This window comes from Carcharhinus amblyrhynchos, chromosome 34, assembly GCF_965287045.1.
Source record: "Carcharhinus amblyrhynchos chromosome 34, sCarAmb.v2.hapA, whole genome shotgun sequence".
In the NCBI taxonomy this organism is placed as follows: Eukaryota; Metazoa; Chordata; class Chondrichthyes; order Carcharhiniformes; family Carcharhinidae; genus Carcharhinus; species Carcharhinus amblyrhynchos.
This window is the reverse complement of record NC_137357.1, coordinates 2978024-2998318: the sequence shown is the minus strand read 5'-3', so window position 1 is coordinate 2998318 and position 20295 is coordinate 2978024. Positions and strand designations below refer to the sequence as shown.

Below are 20295 nucleotides of genomic sequence, written 5' to 3'. Positions count from 1 at the left end.
AGTTCTGAAATGGTTGATTCCCACAGCTCCCTGCTAGTTACAGTTCATCATCCTGAAAATGACCCATCTCCTGTTTCCCATCAGTTAGACAACAGTCACATATCACCCTCCGCACCCTCAGCTCTTGTGCTGTAATACTGTCTGTGGCACCTTATCGAATGTCTTTGTAAATCTAACTGCATCACTGATTTTTCCTTTATCCACCTGCCTCTTATTCTCAGAGAGTGCGAATCAATTTATCAAACCCCATTTCCTTTTCACTAAACTGTGTCAAGGCCGCCCAATGGTGTTATGACTTTCTAATGTCCCGCTGCTCTATTTATTAATGGACTCTGGAAATTGAGTAGTAATTAGCCGCTTAGCACTGCTGCCTCACAGAGCCAGGGACCCGGGTTCAATTCCCAGTTTGAGTCACTGTTTGAGTGGAGTCTGCACGTTCTCCCTGTCTCTGTGTGGGTTTCCTCTGGGTGCTCCGGTTTCCTCCCACACTGCAAAGATGTGCAGGGTTAGGTTAATTTGCCATGCTAAGTTGCCCCTGAGTGTCAGGGGATAGGGGCTGGGTGAAACTGTTAGTGGTGCAGGATCTATGGGCCGAATGGCCTGTTTTTGCACTGTAAGACGCTGTGGTTTTTTCCTGATGTTAGCTGGTGTTGGACTCACTGGCCTATGATTTTCTGCTTTCTGTCTCCCTTTCTCGAATAAAGATTTGAGAGGGATGCTCAAAGTTGTGAGTTGTTTAGACAGAGTTGCTGGAGAGAAACCCCCCCTGTTGGTGGAAGGGGATAGGTTAAGGTGATTGGCAAAAGGAGAAATGCTGATGAGGTATTTTACCTGCAGCGAGTGGGTAGGATCTGGGAGTGTGGAGGTAGAGTCTAATATAGAAAACTATATTGCTAGAAGCTAACATGTGGGATGGGGACAGGATGAAATTGAAAAGATAGCTGTTTGGGGACCCTGGCTTTGATCCAATGTGTTCAAATACCTGGAATGGATTCGCTGACAGATTAAAGATTCAATTTAACTTTATTTATCAGTGTCACAAGTCAGCTTTCATTAACATCACAATAAAGTTACTGTGAAAATCCCCTAGTCACCGCATTCCTGTTCGGGTTACACTGTGGGAGAAATTAACACCTAATCAGCATGTCTTTCGGACTGTGGGAGGAAACCGGAGCACCCGGAGGAAACCCACGCAGACATGGGGAGAATGTGCAGACTCCACACAGACAGTGACCTGAAGCCGGGAATCGAACCCGGGTCCCTGGAGCTGTGAGACAGCAGTGCTAACCACCGTGCCACCCCCTGTGTCCACTGATCTACATTTGCTGCAGCTCCTTCCATTTCAATCTTCTCCACCTTCTGTTCAAGTTGCTCCAAATCTCGAACCATGTCCAGCCCTACGAGCCTCCGAGTAGTACACTCAGCTGTCCTCCCTAAACCCGCAGCCTCTCTCTCTCTCTCTCCCCTCCTGTAAGGCAATGTGTGGGCCTTAATACTGGCACGTAGCGACTGGGGTCTACTTATTACACACATGGTGTTTGGTCTAGCATAGTGGGGCACCTCCCTATCATTGGCATTGGCTTAACTGCTCGTGTTGGAGAGATTAACCAAAGGACAACACTCGAGATTCCACCTTTTCAGTCTGTGTGTGTGACCCAATCCATTCCTTAAATACTTGAACTCAGGAGCTGGCTGAATCTTCGGAGGACAGTCAGATGAAGGGATTGCTACATCCCCGTCCCACTCTCCGGTTTTATCCCCGACGATATTGAAAGCAAAGTTGAATAAACGTTTCCCCGAGTGTTGAACTGTGTGCTGCCCAGGGGTGTAAATCGATTGCTCTCTGTGTGTGAACAGAGCGTCGCCGCTCGAGGTCTACATCCAGGGAGAGGGAGCGAGCCAGACGGCGCGAACGCTCCAGGTCACGAGAGCGAGACCGGGAACGCAGGAGGAGTCGCTCCAGGTCGCCTCACCGCAGACGGTCACGGTATGTTCTGATCTCGCCGTGTGCCGCCTACGAGCTTTCCCGTACTTAACACATCCTCATGCTGAGGCTGGGTTTCGCGGTGTTTTTCACTCACGTCCCAGCGTGCACTGGCGTTGCTAAATGTGATTGTTTCTCTCTCTCCGTTGATGTGTCCAGGTCTCCGCGTCGACACAAGTCAAATTCCATCTCACCCTCCAGGCAAAAAGACCAGGAGTCAAAAGAACGTGAGATCACAGGTAACTGCGCGAGTCAGCCCAGGAACCTTGGGCCAGCCCACCCTTTCCCTCCTTGTAGGGCTATTTATACCCAGCTCCCACCGTGGCATTGTGATTTCCCCCAACACAGGGTTCCTCCCTCCCGTTGAGTACCGCAGCTTCCTTTTGCTGGCCTGACCCATGGGGATGGAGCTGGGAATCGTGTCGGAACCAGGCAAGGGAAGTTAAGTGTTTCGAAGGGAGACCCTTGGAGGGTGGAGGGAGCAAGTGAAAAGGTAAAGTTTATTTATCAGTGCCACAAGTAGACTTACATTAACACCGCAATGAAGTTACTGTGAAAATCCCCAATTCACCACTCTCCAGCACCTGCTCAGGTACACCGAGAGAGAATTTAGTATGGCCAATCCACCCAACCCGCACATCCTTGGAGTGTGGGAGGAAACCCACACAGACACGGGGAGAATGTGCAGACTCCACACAGACAGTGACCCGAAGCCGGGAATCGAACCCAGGTCCCTGACGCTGAGAGGCGGCAGTGCTCACCCACTGTGCCACCGTGTCGCCCTCCCTGATTGCAATGTAAGTGTGAGGTGGGCAGAATAAGAAACGTAGACTATCTTCTTAATGAGGAGAGGATTCAGAAATCGGAAGAGCGAAGGGACGTGGGAGTCCCTCATTCAGGACTCTGTTCAGGTTAACCTGCAGGTTGAGTTGGTGTTGGGAAGGCATTCTTCGCGGACATGTCGAGAGGACAAGAGTACAGAAGCAGGGATGTACAGCTGAGGCTGTGTAAGGCTCTGGTCAGACCACATTCAGAATATTGGGAGCGGTTTTAGGCCCCGTATCTAAGGAAGGATGTGCCAGCCTTGGAGAGGGTTCAAAGGAGGTTCACAAGAATGATCCCGGGAATGAAAGGCTTGATGTATGAGGAGTAGAAACTAGAAGCAGGAGGAGGCCATTTGGCCCTTGAGTCCTGCTCTGCCATTCATTACGATCATGGCTGATTCTCGAATTCAGTATCCTGACCCCGCCTGATTCCAGTTAAACCTGACACTGGTGTAAAGCCTCTTTAACATTGGTGCAGTAGGTCAGTTATGGGTGTGTTTGTAAATCCCTGCAGCTTAGAGCTTGTTTCTTTTCACTGGCAGAGGCTGACATGGAGGGGAAAACAGAGGAAGAGATCGAGCTGTTGAAGGTGATGGGATTCGATGCTTTTGACACCACGAAGGTGAGTGTGGGTGCTTATCGATTCTGTGGCCTCGATTGCAGAGCTGGGTTTGATGTGGAGTTGCCGGGTTGGACTGCAGTAAGCACAGTAAGAAGTCTCACAACACCAGGTTAAAGTCCAACAGGTTTATTTGGAATCACGAGCTTTCGGAGCGTCTGCTCCTTCATCAGGTGAGTGGAGAAAGCTCATGATTCCAAATAAACCTGTTGGACTTTAACCTGGCGTTATGAGATTTCTTACTATGGTTAGGTTTAGCAGGGAAGTGTTTGGGATTCTCAGTAAGGTGCACAGTCGGTTTGCAGCTAAGGGAACAAAACAGAGAGACTACCAAACAAAGAGAGCTGCAAGGTTATAGGGAGCTACTGCACCTGGCAAACCGTAGGCTGTGGTGCTCCATGTTGAGGGCAGAGTTTACATTGACGGTTTAGGCTCTGGAATCTACAGGACGCACTGTGGCAGCTCCCCAGAGCTCCTTCGATAGTACCTCCCAGATGTTTAAGAGGATGCTAGCTAAACGTGTGAGCGAGGAAGGAACCAAAGGACTTAGAGGTGGCACAGTGGTTAGCACGGCTGCCTGACAGCGCCAGGGACCCGGGTTCGATTCCCGGCTTGGAGTTTGCGCGTTCTCCCTGTGGTGCGTTTGGACGTCTGCGTGGTTTTCCTCCGGGTGCTCCGGTTTCCCCTCTCAGTCCAAAGATGTGCGGGTTAGATGGATTGGCCATGCTGAATTGCTCCTTGGTGTCAGTGGACTAGGGTAAATGCAAGGGGTTATGGGGATAGAGCCTGGGTGGGATTGTGGTCGGTGCAGACTCGATGGGCCGAATATCCTCCTCCTGCACTGTAGGGTTTCTATGATATAAAGATGGGATGAGGTGGAGACAGCTGCAAAGAAACTTGTGTGACCAAATCACTGTTTGTAATAAGACCATAAGATATAGGAGCAGAATTAGGCCATTTGGCCCATCAAGTCTGTTCCAGCATTAGATCACAGCTAATAAATTTCTCAACCCCGTTCTCCTGCCTTTTCCTGTAACCTTTGACCCCCTTCCCAACCAAGAACCGATCTATCTCTGTCTTAAATACACTCAGTGACCCGGCCTCCTCTGTGGCAATGAATTCCACAGATTCACCGAACCCTCTGGCTAAAGAAATTCCTCCTCATCTCGGTTCTAAAGGGTTGTCCCTTTACTCTGAGGCTGTGCCCCTCGGATCTGAGTCTCTCTGACTAGTCTCCCCCCCACCGCTCCACGTCCACCCTATCCAGGACTCTCAGTGTTCTGTAAGTTTTTGTTTATTTATCCTTGGGCCATGGGTGTCACTGGCTGGGCCCAGCATTTATTGCCCGTCCCTAGTTGGCTGAGGGCACTTGAGAATCAACCACATTGCTGTGGTTCTGGAGTCACATGTAGGCCAGACCGGGGTAAGGACGGCAGGTGATGGATCTCTCGGTAGGAGAGCATCTTGGGAATGGTGACCATAATTCTATCTCCTTCACAATTGCATTGGAACGAGATAGGATCAGGCAGGCTAGGAAGGTGTTTGTCTGGAGTAAGGGGAGATACGAAGAAGTCAGGAAGTTACTTGGACAAATAAACTGGAAGGAGGCGTTCTTAGGGAAAAGTACCGAAGGAAGGTGGCGGATATTCACGGAATGTTTGTCTGGAGCTATGCGTGACAACGTTCCGATGAGACAAGGGGGTTTTGGTAGGTCGCGGGAACCGTGGTGCACGAAGGCTGTGTTGAACCTAGTCAGGAGGAAAGGGAAGGTGTACAAAAGGTTCAGGGAACTAGGAGAGTTTAAGGATCTTGAGGAGTATAAGGACTGTAGAAAGGAGCTTAAAAGGGAAATTAGGAGAGCCAGAAGGGGTCATGAGAAGACCTTGGCGGGTAAGATTAAGGAGAATCCCAAGGCCTTCTATAAATATGTGAAAGGTAAAAGGATGAGAAGAGAAGGGATAGGACCTATAAAAGGTGAAGGGGGAAAGGTCTGTGTGGAACCAGAAGAAATGGCAGAGGTGCTTAATGAGTACTTTGCCTCAGTATTCACTGATCTGGGAGATTTTGCTACAGATTTGCAGCAGATGGAAAAGATTGAGTTTGTGGATATTAGGGTGGAGGATGTGTTAGAACTTTTGAATTCTATCAAGATAGATAAGTCGCCGGGACCAGATGGGATGTACCCCAGGATACTGTGGGAGGCGAGGGAAGTGATTGCAGAGCCCCTGGCGATGATCTTTGCGTCGTCAATGGAGATGGGAGAGGTTCCGGAAGATTGGAGGATTGCAGATGTAGTCCCTATTTTCAAGAAAGGGAACAGAGATAGCCCGGGAAATTACCAACCGGTGAGCCTGACCTCAGTGGTTGGTAAGCTGATGGAGAGGCTTCTGAGGGACAAGATTTACGAGCATTTGGAGAGGTTTGACATGATCAGGAATAGTCAGCATGGATTTGTCAAGGGCAGGTCGTGCCTTACAAGCCTAGTTGAGTTCTTCGATAATGTGACTGAACACATTGACGAAGGAAGTGCCGTGGACGTGGTGTACATGGACTTCAGCAAGGCGTTTGATAAGGTCCCCCATGCAAGACTTCTTGAGAAGGTGAGAGGGCATGGGATCCAAGGGTCTTTGGCCTTGTGGATCCAGAACTGGCTTGCCTGCAGAAGGCAGAGAGTGCTTGTGGATGGGTCTTTTTCTGAATGGAGGTCAGTCACCAGTGGAGTGCCCCAGGGATCTGTTCTAGGACCCTTGCTGTTTGTCATTTTCATAAATGACCTGGATGAGGAAGTGGAGGGATGGGTAAGTAAGTTCGCTGATGACACGAAGGTCGGTGGTGTTGTGGATGGTCTGGAAGGATGTCAAAAGTTGCAGCAGGACATAAATAGGATGCAGGACTGGGCGGAGAAGTGGCAGATGGACTTCAACGCGGATAAATGCGTAGTCGTCCATTTTGGCAGAACCAACGGGATGAACGAGTACACTATCAAGGGCAGGAGTCTTAGTAGTGTTGAAGAGCAGAAGGATCTTGGGGTCCGGGTCCACAGGACTCTTAAATCGGCCTCGCAGGTGGAAGAGGTGGTCAAGAAGGCGTATGGTGTACTGGCCTTCATTAATCGAGGGATTGAGTTTAGGAGTCGGGAGGTAATGCTGCAACTTTATAAGACCCTTGTCAGGCCTCATTTGGAGTACTGTGCGCAGTTCTGGTCGCCTCACTATAGGAAAGACGTAGAAGCTATTGAAAGGGTACAGAGGAGATTTACAAGGATGTTGCCTGGACTGGGAGGCATGCCTTATGAAATTAGGTTGAGGGAGCTGGGTCTCTTTTCCCTGGAGAGACGAAGGCTGAGAGGCGACCTGATAGAGGTTTATAAAATGTTGAGAGGAATAGATAGGGTGGATTCTCAGAGGCTATTTCCCCAGGTTGAAATGGTCGCTACGAGAGGACACAGATTTAAGGTGCGGGGAGGAAAGTACAGAAGTGATGTTAGGGGTAAGTTTTTCACTCAGAGGGTGGTGAGTGAATGGAATCGGCTGCCGTCAGTGGTGGTGGAGGCGAACTCGCTGGGGTCTTTTAAAAGACTTCTGGATGAGTATATGGGGTTTTATGGGATTGGGGGTTATAGATAGGTGTTGATGTGATCAGTGCAACTCGTGGGCTGAAGGGCCTGTTTGTGCTGTAGTCTTCTGTGTTCTATGCTCTATTTCCATCCCTAAAGCGAACCAGATGGGTTTTTCCGACAATGGTTTCATGGTCATCAGTGGATTCTTAATTCCAGATATTTTTTATTGAATTCAAATTCCACCACCTGCCGTGGCGGGATTCGAACCCGGGTCCCCAGAATATTAGCTGGGATCAATAGGCTAGCGGTAATACCACAAGGCCATCATCTCCCCATGAGTTTCAATGAGACCCCCATCCTTTAGACTCCATCGAGTACAGACCCAGAGCCCTCAAATGCTCCTTCTACATCCAGCCTTTCATTCCAGGGATCATTCTCGTGACCCTCCTCTGGATCCTTTCCGAGGTCAGCACATTCTCCTTAGATACAGGGCCTAGAATTGCCTTGAAGGGTTTTGAAAACAAGGATGAGAATTTCAGCACTGCTAACCACTATACCTGCATCGCTTTGTAACATCTATATTTAACACCTGTCAATGGACAGCTCCTCAGGAAGGCGAGGTAGATCAGTGTGGCAGGGTGAACCAGACTGTGCTGGGACATGGGGTGTGTTTGGATCATGGCAAGTTTGTGGAGTGCAGAATGTCCAGTGGGGCCTGCCAGAGTGTGTGTACCTGACTGCTAGCATGCAGTGAGCCACTAGGGGGTGGTGTTGTCTACAACAAGCAGCTCTAGATAGAATCATAGAATCCCTACAGTGCAGAGGAGGACATTCGGCCCATCAGGTCTGCACCGACTGCAATCTCATCCAGGTCCTATCCCCGTAACCCCATGCATTTACCCCAGCTAGTCCCCCTGACACTAAGGGGCAATTTAACACCTAACCCAAACATCTTTCAGACTGGGAGGAAACCCACGCAGGCATGGGGAGAACGTGCAGACTCTGTACAGACAGTGACCGGAGCCGGGAATCGAACCCGGGTCCCTGGCACTGTGAGGGGGGACAGTGCTGGGCGGTGTGAGGGGGGAAGGATTCAGCACTGCTAACCACTGTACCTGCATCGCTTTGTAACATCTGTATTTAACACCTGTCGATGGACAGCTCCTCAGGAAGGCCAGGTAGATCAGTGACAGTCCTGTCTGCCCTCTGTCTCTTCCACTTTGCATTTGTTGTTTGGTTTTCCATGGATTTTTAATGAGGTGGTGGGCCAAGTCCCCATCATTGCATTTTGAATGCACTTTGGAATAATGTGACCCTTGGAGTGCTGTATAACAATTAAGTCCGTGTTGCTGAAGTCGGCTGAATGCTGTTGTGATAAAACGTGGAGCAGAAATTTCCCACCGTGTCACATCAGCTGCTCAGGGACAGCCTGAGGTCAGGGAAAGACTCGGGACAAGCTCGAGTTGCTTGCTGTAAGTCGCTTGCTCCTGATTTCTGTTCACTGACCCCTCTTCCCAAGGATCAGCTCGCCTGTCTCCTGGTGGCGTGTGGGGAGATGGTTATCTGCCCCAGGTGCCACCTCATATTGGGCCTGTCCCACGTGAAGTTGGTGCCTTTCGAGGGAAAGGCACAAGAATGTGGCTCGAATGTTTGCCTCCACTTTATTTCTCACGACACCGTAACTTAGACCAGATGACACAGGAACAGAATTAGGCCATTTGGCCCATTGAGTCTGCTCTGCCATTCAATCATGGCTGTTTTTTTTTCATCCCCCATTCTCCTGCCTTCTCCCCATAACCACTGATCCCCTTATTAATCAAGAACCCATCTACCCCTGTCTTAAAGACACTCAATGACCTGGCCCCCACACCCTTCTGTGGCAAAAAGTTCCACAGATTCACCATTCTCTGGCTGAAGAAATTCCTCCTCATCTCAGTTTTAAAGGATCATTCCTTCACTCTGAGGTTGTGCCCTCGAGTTCTAGTCTCTCATACTAGTGGAAATATCATCTCTGCATCCTCTCTATCCAGAGCCTCTCAATATTCTGTAAGTTTCAATTAGATCCTCCAATCATCCTTCTAAACTCCATCGAGTACAGACCTAGAATCCTCAACCACTCCTCATATGACAAACCTTTTATCCCTTGGGTCATTCTTGTGAACCTCCTCTGGACTCCATCCAAGACCAGCACATCCTTCCTTAGATACGGGGCCCAAAGCTGCTCATAATATTCCGAATGGGGTCTGACCAGAGCCTTGTACAGCCTCAGAAGTACATCCCTGCTCTTGTATTCTAGCCCTCTATGAATGAATGCTAACATCGAATTTGCCTTCCTAACTGTGGACTGAACCACAGTTAACCTGAAGAAAATCTTGAACCAGGACTCCCATGTTCCTTAGTGCTTCAGATTTCCGAAGCCTTTTCCCATTTTGGAATTAGTCTATGACTCTATTCTTCCTACCAAAGTGCATAACATCACACTTCCCCCGTTGTATTCCCACAGTTGATTTTGTTACCCAAGCATTGTTTGATTTCATATAAGGGGAGGTGGTGGCCTAGTGGTATTATTGCTAGACTATTGATCCAGGAACTCAGCGAATGTTCTGGGGGACCCGGGGGTTCGAATCCCGTCACGGCAGATGGTGGAATTTGAATTCAATAAAAAAAATCTGGAATTAAGAATCTACTGATGACCCATTGTCGGAAAAACCCATCTGGTTCCCTTAGGGAAGGAAATCTGCCGTCCTTACCCGGTCTGGTCTACATGTGACTCCAGAGCCACAGCAATGTGGTTGACTCTCAACTGCCCTCCAAGGGCACCTAGGGATGGGTAATAAATGCTGGCCCAACCAGCGACACTCATGTCCCACGGATGAATAAAAAAAATACAGTTTTCTTTCCGAGTTGTCTTTCCTGTCATTATCTCTGCTGTTGACCTATTCCTCATTCGGGAGGAATGGATCTGGATTTATGCTGACTTCCAGGGTTTTTGACTCTGACTGAAAATTGGCTACTTGTGGGAACCCATCCAAGTCTGAAGCCACGTGCAGATACCAAACCATAACAGTGTTTAAACCTGCTTATCTCTGAGCTCAGCGCAGCAATCCTCAGGCCTGAGGTAAATGACTTGATATAAAAGTAAAGCACCTTACACTGATGTTTGCCATACTGTGTGTTTGCGCGAATGTGCGTGTGTTGGCATTTCCACATTTAGAAGATCCCCCTCTTTAATGAGTATACCATTTTGGATGCTGTTGGGGGAGATGGCCTATCAGGGGATACCAACAGCAGCAGCCAGAGCAGTGGTACCACAGCTAGATTTGTTGTTAAGTAGGGAGGGACACAGAGGACTAGAGCAATAGTACGTGGAGTGCCGTGTACGTGACAGTGAACACAAGGGTTTATTTCTAACCTGTTGTCACTTTCTGTGAAAGGTGCCTGTGTCAAGCCTTTTCCAAACAAAACAGATGCGCCTTTCCATCTCATTTTCAACTCTTCCACAAACCTGCTTTGTTTTTGCAGGATTATTTTGCTTTGCGCTGTTTCTGGTCAGGAATACTGCTTTGCATTGCTTTTACATTCACTAATGAGCTAATATCAGTTTCCCTCAGTGCAATCTGTATCAGTTGCTGTCTGTGATGTGTGTCTACCAGTATCAGCTTTCAAAGAGAACACACTGGCTCTGTTTTGCTCGCTGCCCCATTTGAAATTGTCGCACTTGTGAATGTGTAAATTGTTCCTGTGATTGCTTCAGTCAGTGTATCCTGGTGTTTTACTATTAACTTTAACAATAAAGTTAAAATCGAAAGAATGAAACGCACTAAAGGGCAACCCAGGGCTCTCCCCATCCCATCGTGTCAATACTGAACTTGACACATTCTTTTGCTCGGATTGGCTATTTACAGCCAAGGAACCAAGACTTGGGGATGGGGCTGAGAGAGAGAGATTAGCCAGGATGTAATTATATAGCTAAGCAGGCTGGAGGCTGAACTGGCTGCCTCCCTGTCTGAGTACGATGGATTTAGAGTCATTGCAGGAAGGTTGGACCCTGGCAGAGGGTCTGTATGATTGTTGTTTAGAAACTGGCACGGTATTGTGGGGAAGGCGGTGGCCTAGTGGTATTATCACTAGACTATTAATCCAGAAACCCAGCGAATGTTCCAGGGACCCGGGTTCGAATCCCGTCACGGCAGATGGTGGAATTTGAATTCAATGTAAAATATCTGGGATTAAGAATCTACTGATGAAACCATTGTCGGTAAAACCCATCTGGTTTCCTTTAGGGAAGGAAATCTGCCGTCTTTACCCCGGTCTGGCCTACATGTGACTGCAGAGCCACAGCAATGTGGTTACTCTCAACTGCCCTCCGGCAACTAGAGATGGGCAATAAATACTGGGCCCAGCCAGCGATGCCCATGTACCTCGAGTAAATACTTTAAATACTTGCTTTAAAGTAGCTCTCTGGACTGAGTGGGTGTTATCGGTTTAGTTTCTGATCAGATTAAGCACCACATTGCCCATCAGTTTACTCTGGTGGATTTTGGAAGCAGCGTTAGCCAGGCATGTTTTATTATGAAGAGATCCACATCCTAGCCGTGCCTTTGTAAGAGACGGACGGGTCAAATTTGACATGGTGGCAGTTATAGTGTGCGCATACCCTAGATCAGGACTTCAGCCTGATCAGACTCGACAGGGGTCAGAGTCATACCCATGCTGTGTTTGCAGGCAGAGCCTGGCTATCTTTTTTGGAGATTTCGGAGTTGGAAATCACTTGAATAGTTTCTCTGCCAAAGTAACCATTCTTCACATACGTGTGAATTAGGAGCAGGACACTCAGGGACTGCTCCACTATTCAATAAGATCACCACTGATCTGACTGGAACCCCAACTCCATGTTCCCGCCCGATAACCTTTCACCCCATTACGTGAGGCTTCGCACTGCGTTTTCTGGGGATTGCATGGAGGGAGCCAACCACTAAATGAGCTGTAAACTTTGAACTTTCCTCTCATACTGTTCATACAGTGCAGGAGGAGGCCACTCGGCCCATCAAGTCTGCACCAACCTCAATCCCATCCAGGCCCTCTTCCCACAACCCCACACATTTACTCTGTTAGTTCCCCCTGACACTAAGGGTCAATTTAGCACGGCCAACCCACCTAACCTGCATGTATTTCTGTGGGAGGAAACCGGAGCGCCCGGAGGAAACCCACGCAGACACGGGGAGAATATGCAGACTCAGCACAGACAGTGACCCAAGCCGGGAATCGAACCCGGGTCCTGGTGCTGTGAGGTAGCAGTGCTAACCACTGAGCCGCCCTGAAGTTACAGTCTTAAAGCGGTTCAGCTATCGCTGTCCAAACTGATTTGAACTTGAGGGGGTGTGTGTGTGTGAGATGCGCGTGTGTGGCGTAATGGCCAGTAGTCAGGAACAACGGCAGATGTGAAAATGCAGGTGCTAAGCTGTGCTTTGTCTTTCAGGGCAAGAAGCTGGATGGTTCTGTTAATGCTTACGCCGTTAATGTGCAGCAGAAGCGGAAATATCGGTGAGCAAACCCAGGGGTTTGGGGGGTGGGGGTCAAGACACTGTTTCCAAATGCGGCAATATAATCAATTTGTTTTAATAAAAGCAAAATCCTGCAGAATCGGAAATCACAGCAGAAAAAGCTGGAAAAACTCAGGTCTGGCAGCATCTGTGGAGAGAGAAACCAGTGTTAGCGTTCCGGATTTAAATGAACCTTCTACAGAACGCAAAAGATCATTTAACTCTTCATAGATCGAAATCATGGAAACCCTACAGTGCAGAAGAGGGCATTCGGCCCATCGAGTCTGCATGACCACAATCTCACCATAATCCCACATGGTTATCCCACTACTCCCTCTAACCTACACATCCCGGGACACTAAGTGGCAATTTAGCACAGCCAATCCACCTAACCTGCACCGTCTCTCTCCACAGATGCTGCCAGAGCTGCTGAGTCTTTCCAGTGTTTTCTGAGGTTGGTTTTAATGCTGTCTCGATGTGTCTCTGATGCAGCATTACCAAACCACCTCCTCACATTGATCCAGTCACTGTGTACCCCAGTGCCATTGAACACCCTGAATACACTTTCCACACAAGCTTGTAAAGATTGTCCCCTCACAACTTCATATTGTGTAAAAAGAAATTTACTTAGTCTGATGATTTAATCAAACTCTGATCGCGTCTTCAGGGTGACTGGAATTGGCTATTTCTCTGCGGTTCCCCGATTTCACAGTCCTTCGGGCAAAGAGCTGTATATAAAATTATGAAGGGAATAGATAAGATGGAAGAACGGAGCTGGTTTCCACTGGTGGGTGAAACTAGAACAAGGGGGCATGACCTCAAAATAAGGAGAAGCAGATTTAGGACTGAGTTGAGGAGGAACTTCTTCACACAAAGGGTTGTGAATTCCCTGCCCAGTGAAGCAGTTGAGGCTCCCTCATTGAGTGTCTTTAAGGCAAAGATAGATAGATTTTTGAACAGTAAAGGAATTAAGTTATGGTGAGCGGAGTGGGTAAGTGGAGCTGAGTCCACAAAAAGATTAACCATGATCTTATTGAATGCCGGAGCAGGCTCGAGGGGACAGATGGCCTACTCCTGCTCCTAGTTCTTATGTAAAAGAAAATATCAGCGTGCGCTGAATTACTGAGGCCTTGCGAGTTATCGGATTTTCCATGTGCAGTTTACAAACAGTAAATGAAACCCAGTCACTGTGCAAATAACTCCAGAATACAGTGATTGGAAAGCCCCCAGTGGCATTTTGGGGAGTTTACAGGCACTCTGACCGAGGCCTGTGAAAGGGATTGATAGAGTCAGTGTAGACCAAGTGTTTCCTCTTATGGGGCAATCTTGAACAAGAGGTCACAGATATGGGTTGAGAGGCAGTAGAGGTTGGTGAATTTGTGGAACTCGCTGTCCCATAGCATGGGGGAGTCGGAATCATTAAATAGTTTCAATAAGGAGATGGATGTATTTTTGATTTTAAAAAAACGGGTTAAAGGGATATGGAGAACAGGTGGGGAGATGGATTTGAGACCAGGGAGAGATCATGGCAGAGCAGGCTCAGAGGGCTGACTGGCCTATTTCTGCTCCTAATTCTATGTTCTACATTGCTCTGAATCTCTTGCTTGAGTTGGCATCTTGCAGTGACTATTGAGCACTCACTGTGTTGCACAGTGGGTGAGGGGATTGTCCCCCTCTGGATAGTGTGTGTTGGGTCAAAGCTGCCTGGTAAACTGGTGCTGTTTTACTGCTGATGTAGCAGTGTCGAAAAGTCCCCCTCCCAGACGTGTGACACATAAATGAGGGATCTTAATAGGGCCAGTTAATAATAGCGGATAATGTGTGTATTGTCTTAACTCCAACACACACCGTCCTTATTTGAATCACAGCCATTTCCGATTGCCTTGACTTAAAGTGGCCATCCTCCAGGTGGCACAGTGGTTTAGCACTGTGGCCTCTCAACGCCAGGGACCCGGGATCGATTCCCGGCTTGGCTCACTGTCTGTGTGGAGTCTGTACATTCTCCCCGTGTCTGTGTGGGTTTGCTCCGGTTTCCTCCCACAGTCCAAAAGACGTGCTGGTTAGGCACGAAATTCTCCCTTAGTGTAACCCGGACAGGAGTGTGGTGACTTGGGGGATTTCACAGTAACTTCATTGCAGTGTTAACGTGAGCCTACTCGTGATACTAATAAATAAACTCTCTCTCTCTCGTGCAGGCAGTACATGAACAGAAAGGGCGGTTTTAACAGACCTCTGGATTTCATTGCGTAACTCCACCTTGGCGTGATGGTCAGACGCGATGTTCTTGACGTTTGTGGTCCTTGGTGACAGCAGCCACTCTGGTCTGCCTTTGTTTCCCAGGCGGAGTCCTGCCCTGTTTAGTTTTGTGTTCCAGTGTAAGGCACTGATAGCTGGCATGCCCTTCGAACCCCACACACAAGGTTTGGCTTGTGCCTGCGATCTTTCTTCTGTATATTGTTTTCAAATTACTGTACTATTTAGCAAGGAATAAAAGTTACAAGACAGAAAAATGCTGTAGATTTATCAGTGTCGATAAACAAAAGCAAAGTTCAGCTTTATAGGGGCTGGGGTTACACCTCTCTGTCTGACTTCACCCATTATGTGTGAGGTTATGCACTTTGGAAGGAGGAATGGAGGCACAGACTATTTTCTAAATGGGGAAAATGCTTACGAAATCAGAAGTATAAAGGGGCTTGGGAGCCCTTGTTCAAGATTCTCTTAAGGTTAACGTGTAGATTCAGTCAGCAGTTAGGAAGGCAAACGCAATGTTAGTATTCATGCCGAGAGGGCTAGAATACAAGAGCAGGGATGTACTTCTGAGGCTGTATAAGGCTCTGGTCAGACCCCATTTGGAGTATTGTGAGCAGTTTTGTGCCCCTGTATCTCAGTAAGGATGTGCTGGCCTTGGAAAGGGTCCAGAGGAGGTTCACAAGAATGATCCCTGGAATGAAGAGCTTGTTGTATGAGGAATGGTTGAAGACTCTGGGTCTGTACTCGATGGAGTTTAGAAGGATGAAGAGGGGGGATCTCATTGAAACTTACAGAATACTGAAGGGCCCTGGGTAGAGTGGACGTGGGGGAGATGTTTCCGTTAATCAGAGAGACTCGGATCCTAGGGCACAGCCTCAGAGTAAAGAGACGTCCCTTTAGAACCGAGGTAAGGAGGAATTTCTTCAGCCAGAGGGTTTGGGGAATCTGTGGAATTCATTGCCACAGAGGAGGCCAGGGTTACTGAGTGTATTTAAGACAGAGTTAGATAGGTTCTTGATTGGTAAGGGGGGAGGTCAATGGTTATGGGGAAAAGGTGTGAGACTGGGGTTGAGAAACGTATCAGCCATGGCGGAGCAGACTCGATGGGCCGAGTGGCCTAATTCTGTTCCTATATCTTATGGGTGTGATTTTCTGCCAGAAGGGCAATTTTGCAGTCAAAATGCAGTCATTTTTGGTTTTAATTTTGTTTTCCCTATTGAGAGCATAGCCTCTGTCTGCACTATAGGGATTCTATTTGGCACATCGGCCTTGCACCCCCACAATTCCACCCGTATATTTACCCTGTTAATGCTCCTGACACTAAGGGGAAATTTAGCGTGGCCAAGCCACCTAATCTACAAATCTTTGGACACTAAGGAGCAATTTACCATGGCCAATACCCATCTTTGGACTGTGGGAGGAAACCGGAGCACCCAGAGGAAACCCACGCAGACACGGAGAGAATGTGCAAACTCCAGACAGACAGTGACCCAAGCCAGGAATTGAACCCGGGTTCCTGACGATGTGAGGCAGCAGTGCTAACCACCATGCCAAAGAGTGAGCATTTTTCCAATTGTTAACTGTTTGTGATCTCAACAAGGTTGACTTACTATTGTACGATTGACAGAATTTTACCCAACTTGTTATTGGCCTTTAAGATTTAGCGCACTGGTTTCCTGTAATTAGAATCATAGAATCCCGACAGCACTGAAGGAGGCTATTCAGCCCATCAAAGCTGCACCTATCACAATCCCACCCAGGCCTTGATGTTTTCCTGGGGTCCTCTTGCCTCAAAGTGCAGGAGTTCGTATGGAAATATTAATCCAGAACTCTGCATTATCAATGGCAGTAATACATTGTATTAAGACCACAGATTTAATAGCAGAATTAGGCCATTCGGCCCATTAAGTCTGCTCTGCCATTCAATCATGGCTGATAAATTTCCCATCTTCATTCCCCTGCCTTCTCCCCATAACCCCTGACCCCCTTACCAATCAAGAACCTATCTATCTCTGTCTTAAATACACTCAGTGACCCGGCCTCCTCTGTGGCAATGAGTTCCACAGATGCACTAAACCCTCTGGCTGAAGAAATTCCTCCTCATCTCGGTTCTTTACTCTGAGGCCGTACCCCTCGGATCCGAGTCTCTCCGACTAATGGGAAACATCTTCCCCACGTCCGCTCTATCCAGGGCCTTTCAGTATTCTGTAAGTTTCAATGAGATTTCCCCCCCTCATCCTTCTAAACTCCATCGAGTACAGATCCAGAATCCTCAGCTGCTCCTTATATGACAAACCCTTCAATCCAGGGATCATTCTGTGAACCTCCTCTGGACCCCCTCTGAGGCCGGCACGTCCTTCCTTAGATACGGGGCCCAAAGCTGCTCACAATATTCCGAATGGAGTCTGACCAGAGCCTTGTACAGCCTCAGAAGTACATCCCTGCTCTTGTATTCTAGCCCTCTATGAATGAATGCTAACATTGAATTTGCCTTCCTAACTGCCCACTGAATCTACTCGTTAATCTTAGGAGAATCTTGAACCAGGACTCCCAAGTCCCTTTGTGCTTCAGCTTTCCGAAGCCTTTCCCCCATTTAGAAAATAGTTTGCAAGTCTTCTTCCTACCAGCGCCTCCCACGTTGTATTACATTTGCCATTTTTTTGCCCACTTTCCTAGCCTGTCCAAATTATCCTGCAGCCTCACCTCCCCGCCTTCCTCAACACTACCTACCCTTCTACATGGGCAGCACAGTGGTTAGTGCTGCTGCCTCACAGCGCCAGGGACCTGGGTTTGATTCCCAGCTTGGGTCACTGTGTGGAGTCTGCACCTTCTCCCCTAGTCTGCATGTGTTTCCTCTGGGTGTTCCGCTTTTCACCCACAGTCCAAAAGATATGCTGGTTAGGTGCATTGACCTGAACAGGCGCCATAGTGTGGAATTTTGCAGTAACTTCATTGCAGTGTTAATGTAAGCTGTATTTACTTTATATCATCCTCAAATTTAGCAACTGTGCCCTCAATTTATGGGCGGCATAGTGGTTAGCACTGCTGCTTCACAGCTCCAGGGACCTGGGTTCGATTCCCAGCTCGGGTCACTGTCTGTGTGGAGTCTGCTCATCCTCCCCGTGTCTGCGTGGGTTTCCTCCGGGTGCTCCAGTTTCCTCCCACAGTCCAAAGGCGTGTGGGTTAGGTTGATTGGCCATGCTAAAATTGCCCTTAGTGTCCTAAGATGCTTAATTAGAGGGGTTAGTGGGTAATAATATGTAAGGATATGGGGGTAGGGCTTGGGTGGGATTGTGGTCAGTGCAGACTTGATGCGCCGAAGGGCCTCTTTCTGCTGAAGGGTTCTATGATTAATTCCATCTTCTCGATCTTTAATGTATATAGTGAAAAGTTGTGGTACCTACACTGACCCCTGTGGCCCACCACTAGTCACCATGCTGAAAAGGACCCCCTTATCCCCACTCTCTGCCTTCTGTCTGTCAGCCATGCCAGGACTTTGCCTCTAACTCTTAGCTTGTTTAGCAGCGTCCCTGTAAAGCATCTTGTCAAAGGCTTTCTGGAAATCCAAGCAAGTCTTGACTGATGGGACACTGAGTTCAAACTAGCATTAAGCAGGCGGCAGTGATCATGTGTAGCCGACCCATAGCCGACCCATAGCCCAGGTTCATGTTCTTGGAGGGTGCAGAGGAGATTCACCAGGACGCTGCCTGGGGGTGGAACATTTAAGTTATGAAGAGAGGTTGGGTAGGCTTGGGTTGTTTTTGCTGGAGCAGAGAAGACTGAGGGGTGACCTGATCGAGATGTACAAGATTGAGGGGCATGGACAGAATGGATAAGGAGCAGCTGATCCCCTTAGGTGAAGCTTTACAGTGTATTTATTGGTGTGTTAACATTGCAATGAAGTTACTGTGAAAATCTCCTAGTTTTTAGCAATCCGGAACATTTTGGGTTATACTGAGGGAGAATTTAGCGCCTAACCAGCACGTCTTTCGGACTGAGGGGGGAAACCAGAGCACCCAGAGGAAGCCCACGCAGGCACGGGGAGAATGTGCAGACTCCACACAGACAGTGACCCAAGCCGGGAATTGCATTCGTGTCCCTGACGCTGTGAGGCCGCAGAGCTAACCACTGGGCCAACCAAGGGTCAGTCACGAGGGGACGTAGCTTCCCATCTTACCAATTGAGGTGTACAAACTTATGAGGGACATGGATAGGATGGATAAGAAGAAACTTTTTCCCTGAGTAGAGGGGGCAATAATCAGGGGGCAGAGATTTAAGGGAAGGGGCAGGAGATTAAGAGGGGACTTGAGGAAAAACTTTTTCATCCAGAGGGTGGTGGAGCTTGCTGCCTGAAAGGGGTGTGGAGGCGGGAACTCTCACAACATTTAAATGAACACCGTAGTACTCAAGACTCTTTTCCAAAGTAACCAAACCAAGTCATGGAATTCTCACCAGCTAATGCAAGCTATAACAAGGACTATGGAAAGTCACGTCTGTAATTAGCCAGAACCCACAGCACCGTTTACAGACAAAGATACAACTTCAATTTGATCATAAGTAATTAACATATACCAATCAAGGTGTAGCGATTATTTCTAGCCACTCACAACTATTGATTAGTGTTACATCATGCATAAGATACAGATATGAAAACCAATCACTGCACGCTTGCTTAATTATAATATCCAATCAGCGTGAGGTTTGATTGCATTAGTAGGCTATTGTCCAAGCTATCTTTGACACCCCAGCTTGTATCGGAGTTGTGGGCCGCAATCCCTTGACCAAATGTCTGATTCAGTGGCCTGTTCCAGACTGAGCCCTTGACGGGCATTCCTTAGCTCTCCTCCCTACGTTATCTGAAGGCTGCATTTACCATTTAGACAGGCTTGCTCTTTGTGTCGCGAGATTCCTGTCCAAAAACAGGAATTTCTGCAGTTGAGCTGGGTGCATACTTTCTCTGCTTGAGCCCCTGTGTCAACACTTTCAGTGAGTGTTATTATTATTAAGGCTAGTATCCCCCTCACCACCCCCCTGCCCCCACTCAGTGTCCCCCCATTGTGGAACAATCCCAATGCCTCTCTGTATCTTAGCCGCTGAGGGAAGGATTTAAGCAAATCATTTTTAAGAACTCCCGGCTTCTGTTTTGGTAGTTTCTTAGTATTTCTGGGAAGTTCAATCCTCCACATCGATGTCAGCCTCAGATGAGGGGTGGCTCCCCAGGTAGGGGGCATGTTCCAGATTAGAAACTAGAATGTGAAGGAGGCCATTTGGCCCCTCAAGACTGCTCCGCCATTCTATGGCTGATCATCAAATTCAATGTCCTGATTCCCCCCCATATCCCTTGATCCCTTTAGCCCCAAGAGCGAAATCTAATTAAAAGCAAATTACTGCGGATGCTGGAATCTGAAACCAAAAGAGAGAATGCTGGAAAATATCAGCAGGTCTGGCAGCAACTGTAAGGAGAGAAAAGAGCTGACATTTGAGTCCAGATGTCCTTTAGAAAGGAGCTAGATGTA

The 20295-nt window shown here is 48.1% G+C and overlaps 1 protein-coding gene across 1 annotated transcript in view; it reads left to right on the top strand.

Moving 5' to 3' along the window:
- Positions 1 to 15039, top strand: part of snrnp27 (small nuclear ribonucleoprotein 27 (U4/U6.U5)) — a 50116-nt gene extending 35077 nt beyond the window's left edge. The window contains exons 2-6 of the mRNA XM_080216881.1: positions 1858 to 1987; positions 2144 to 2223; positions 3351 to 3430; positions 12466 to 12530; positions 14725 to 15039. Of these exons, the coding sequence (XP_080073007.1) occupies positions 1858 to 1987; positions 2144 to 2223; positions 3351 to 3430; positions 12466 to 12530; positions 14725 to 14779 (410 nt within the window). The 3' untranslated portion in view covers positions 14780 to 15039. The remainder of the gene's footprint in view (positions 1 to 1857; positions 1988 to 2143; positions 2224 to 3350; positions 3431 to 12465; positions 12531 to 14724) is intronic.
- Positions 15040 to 20295: the final 5256 nt, after the last annotated feature.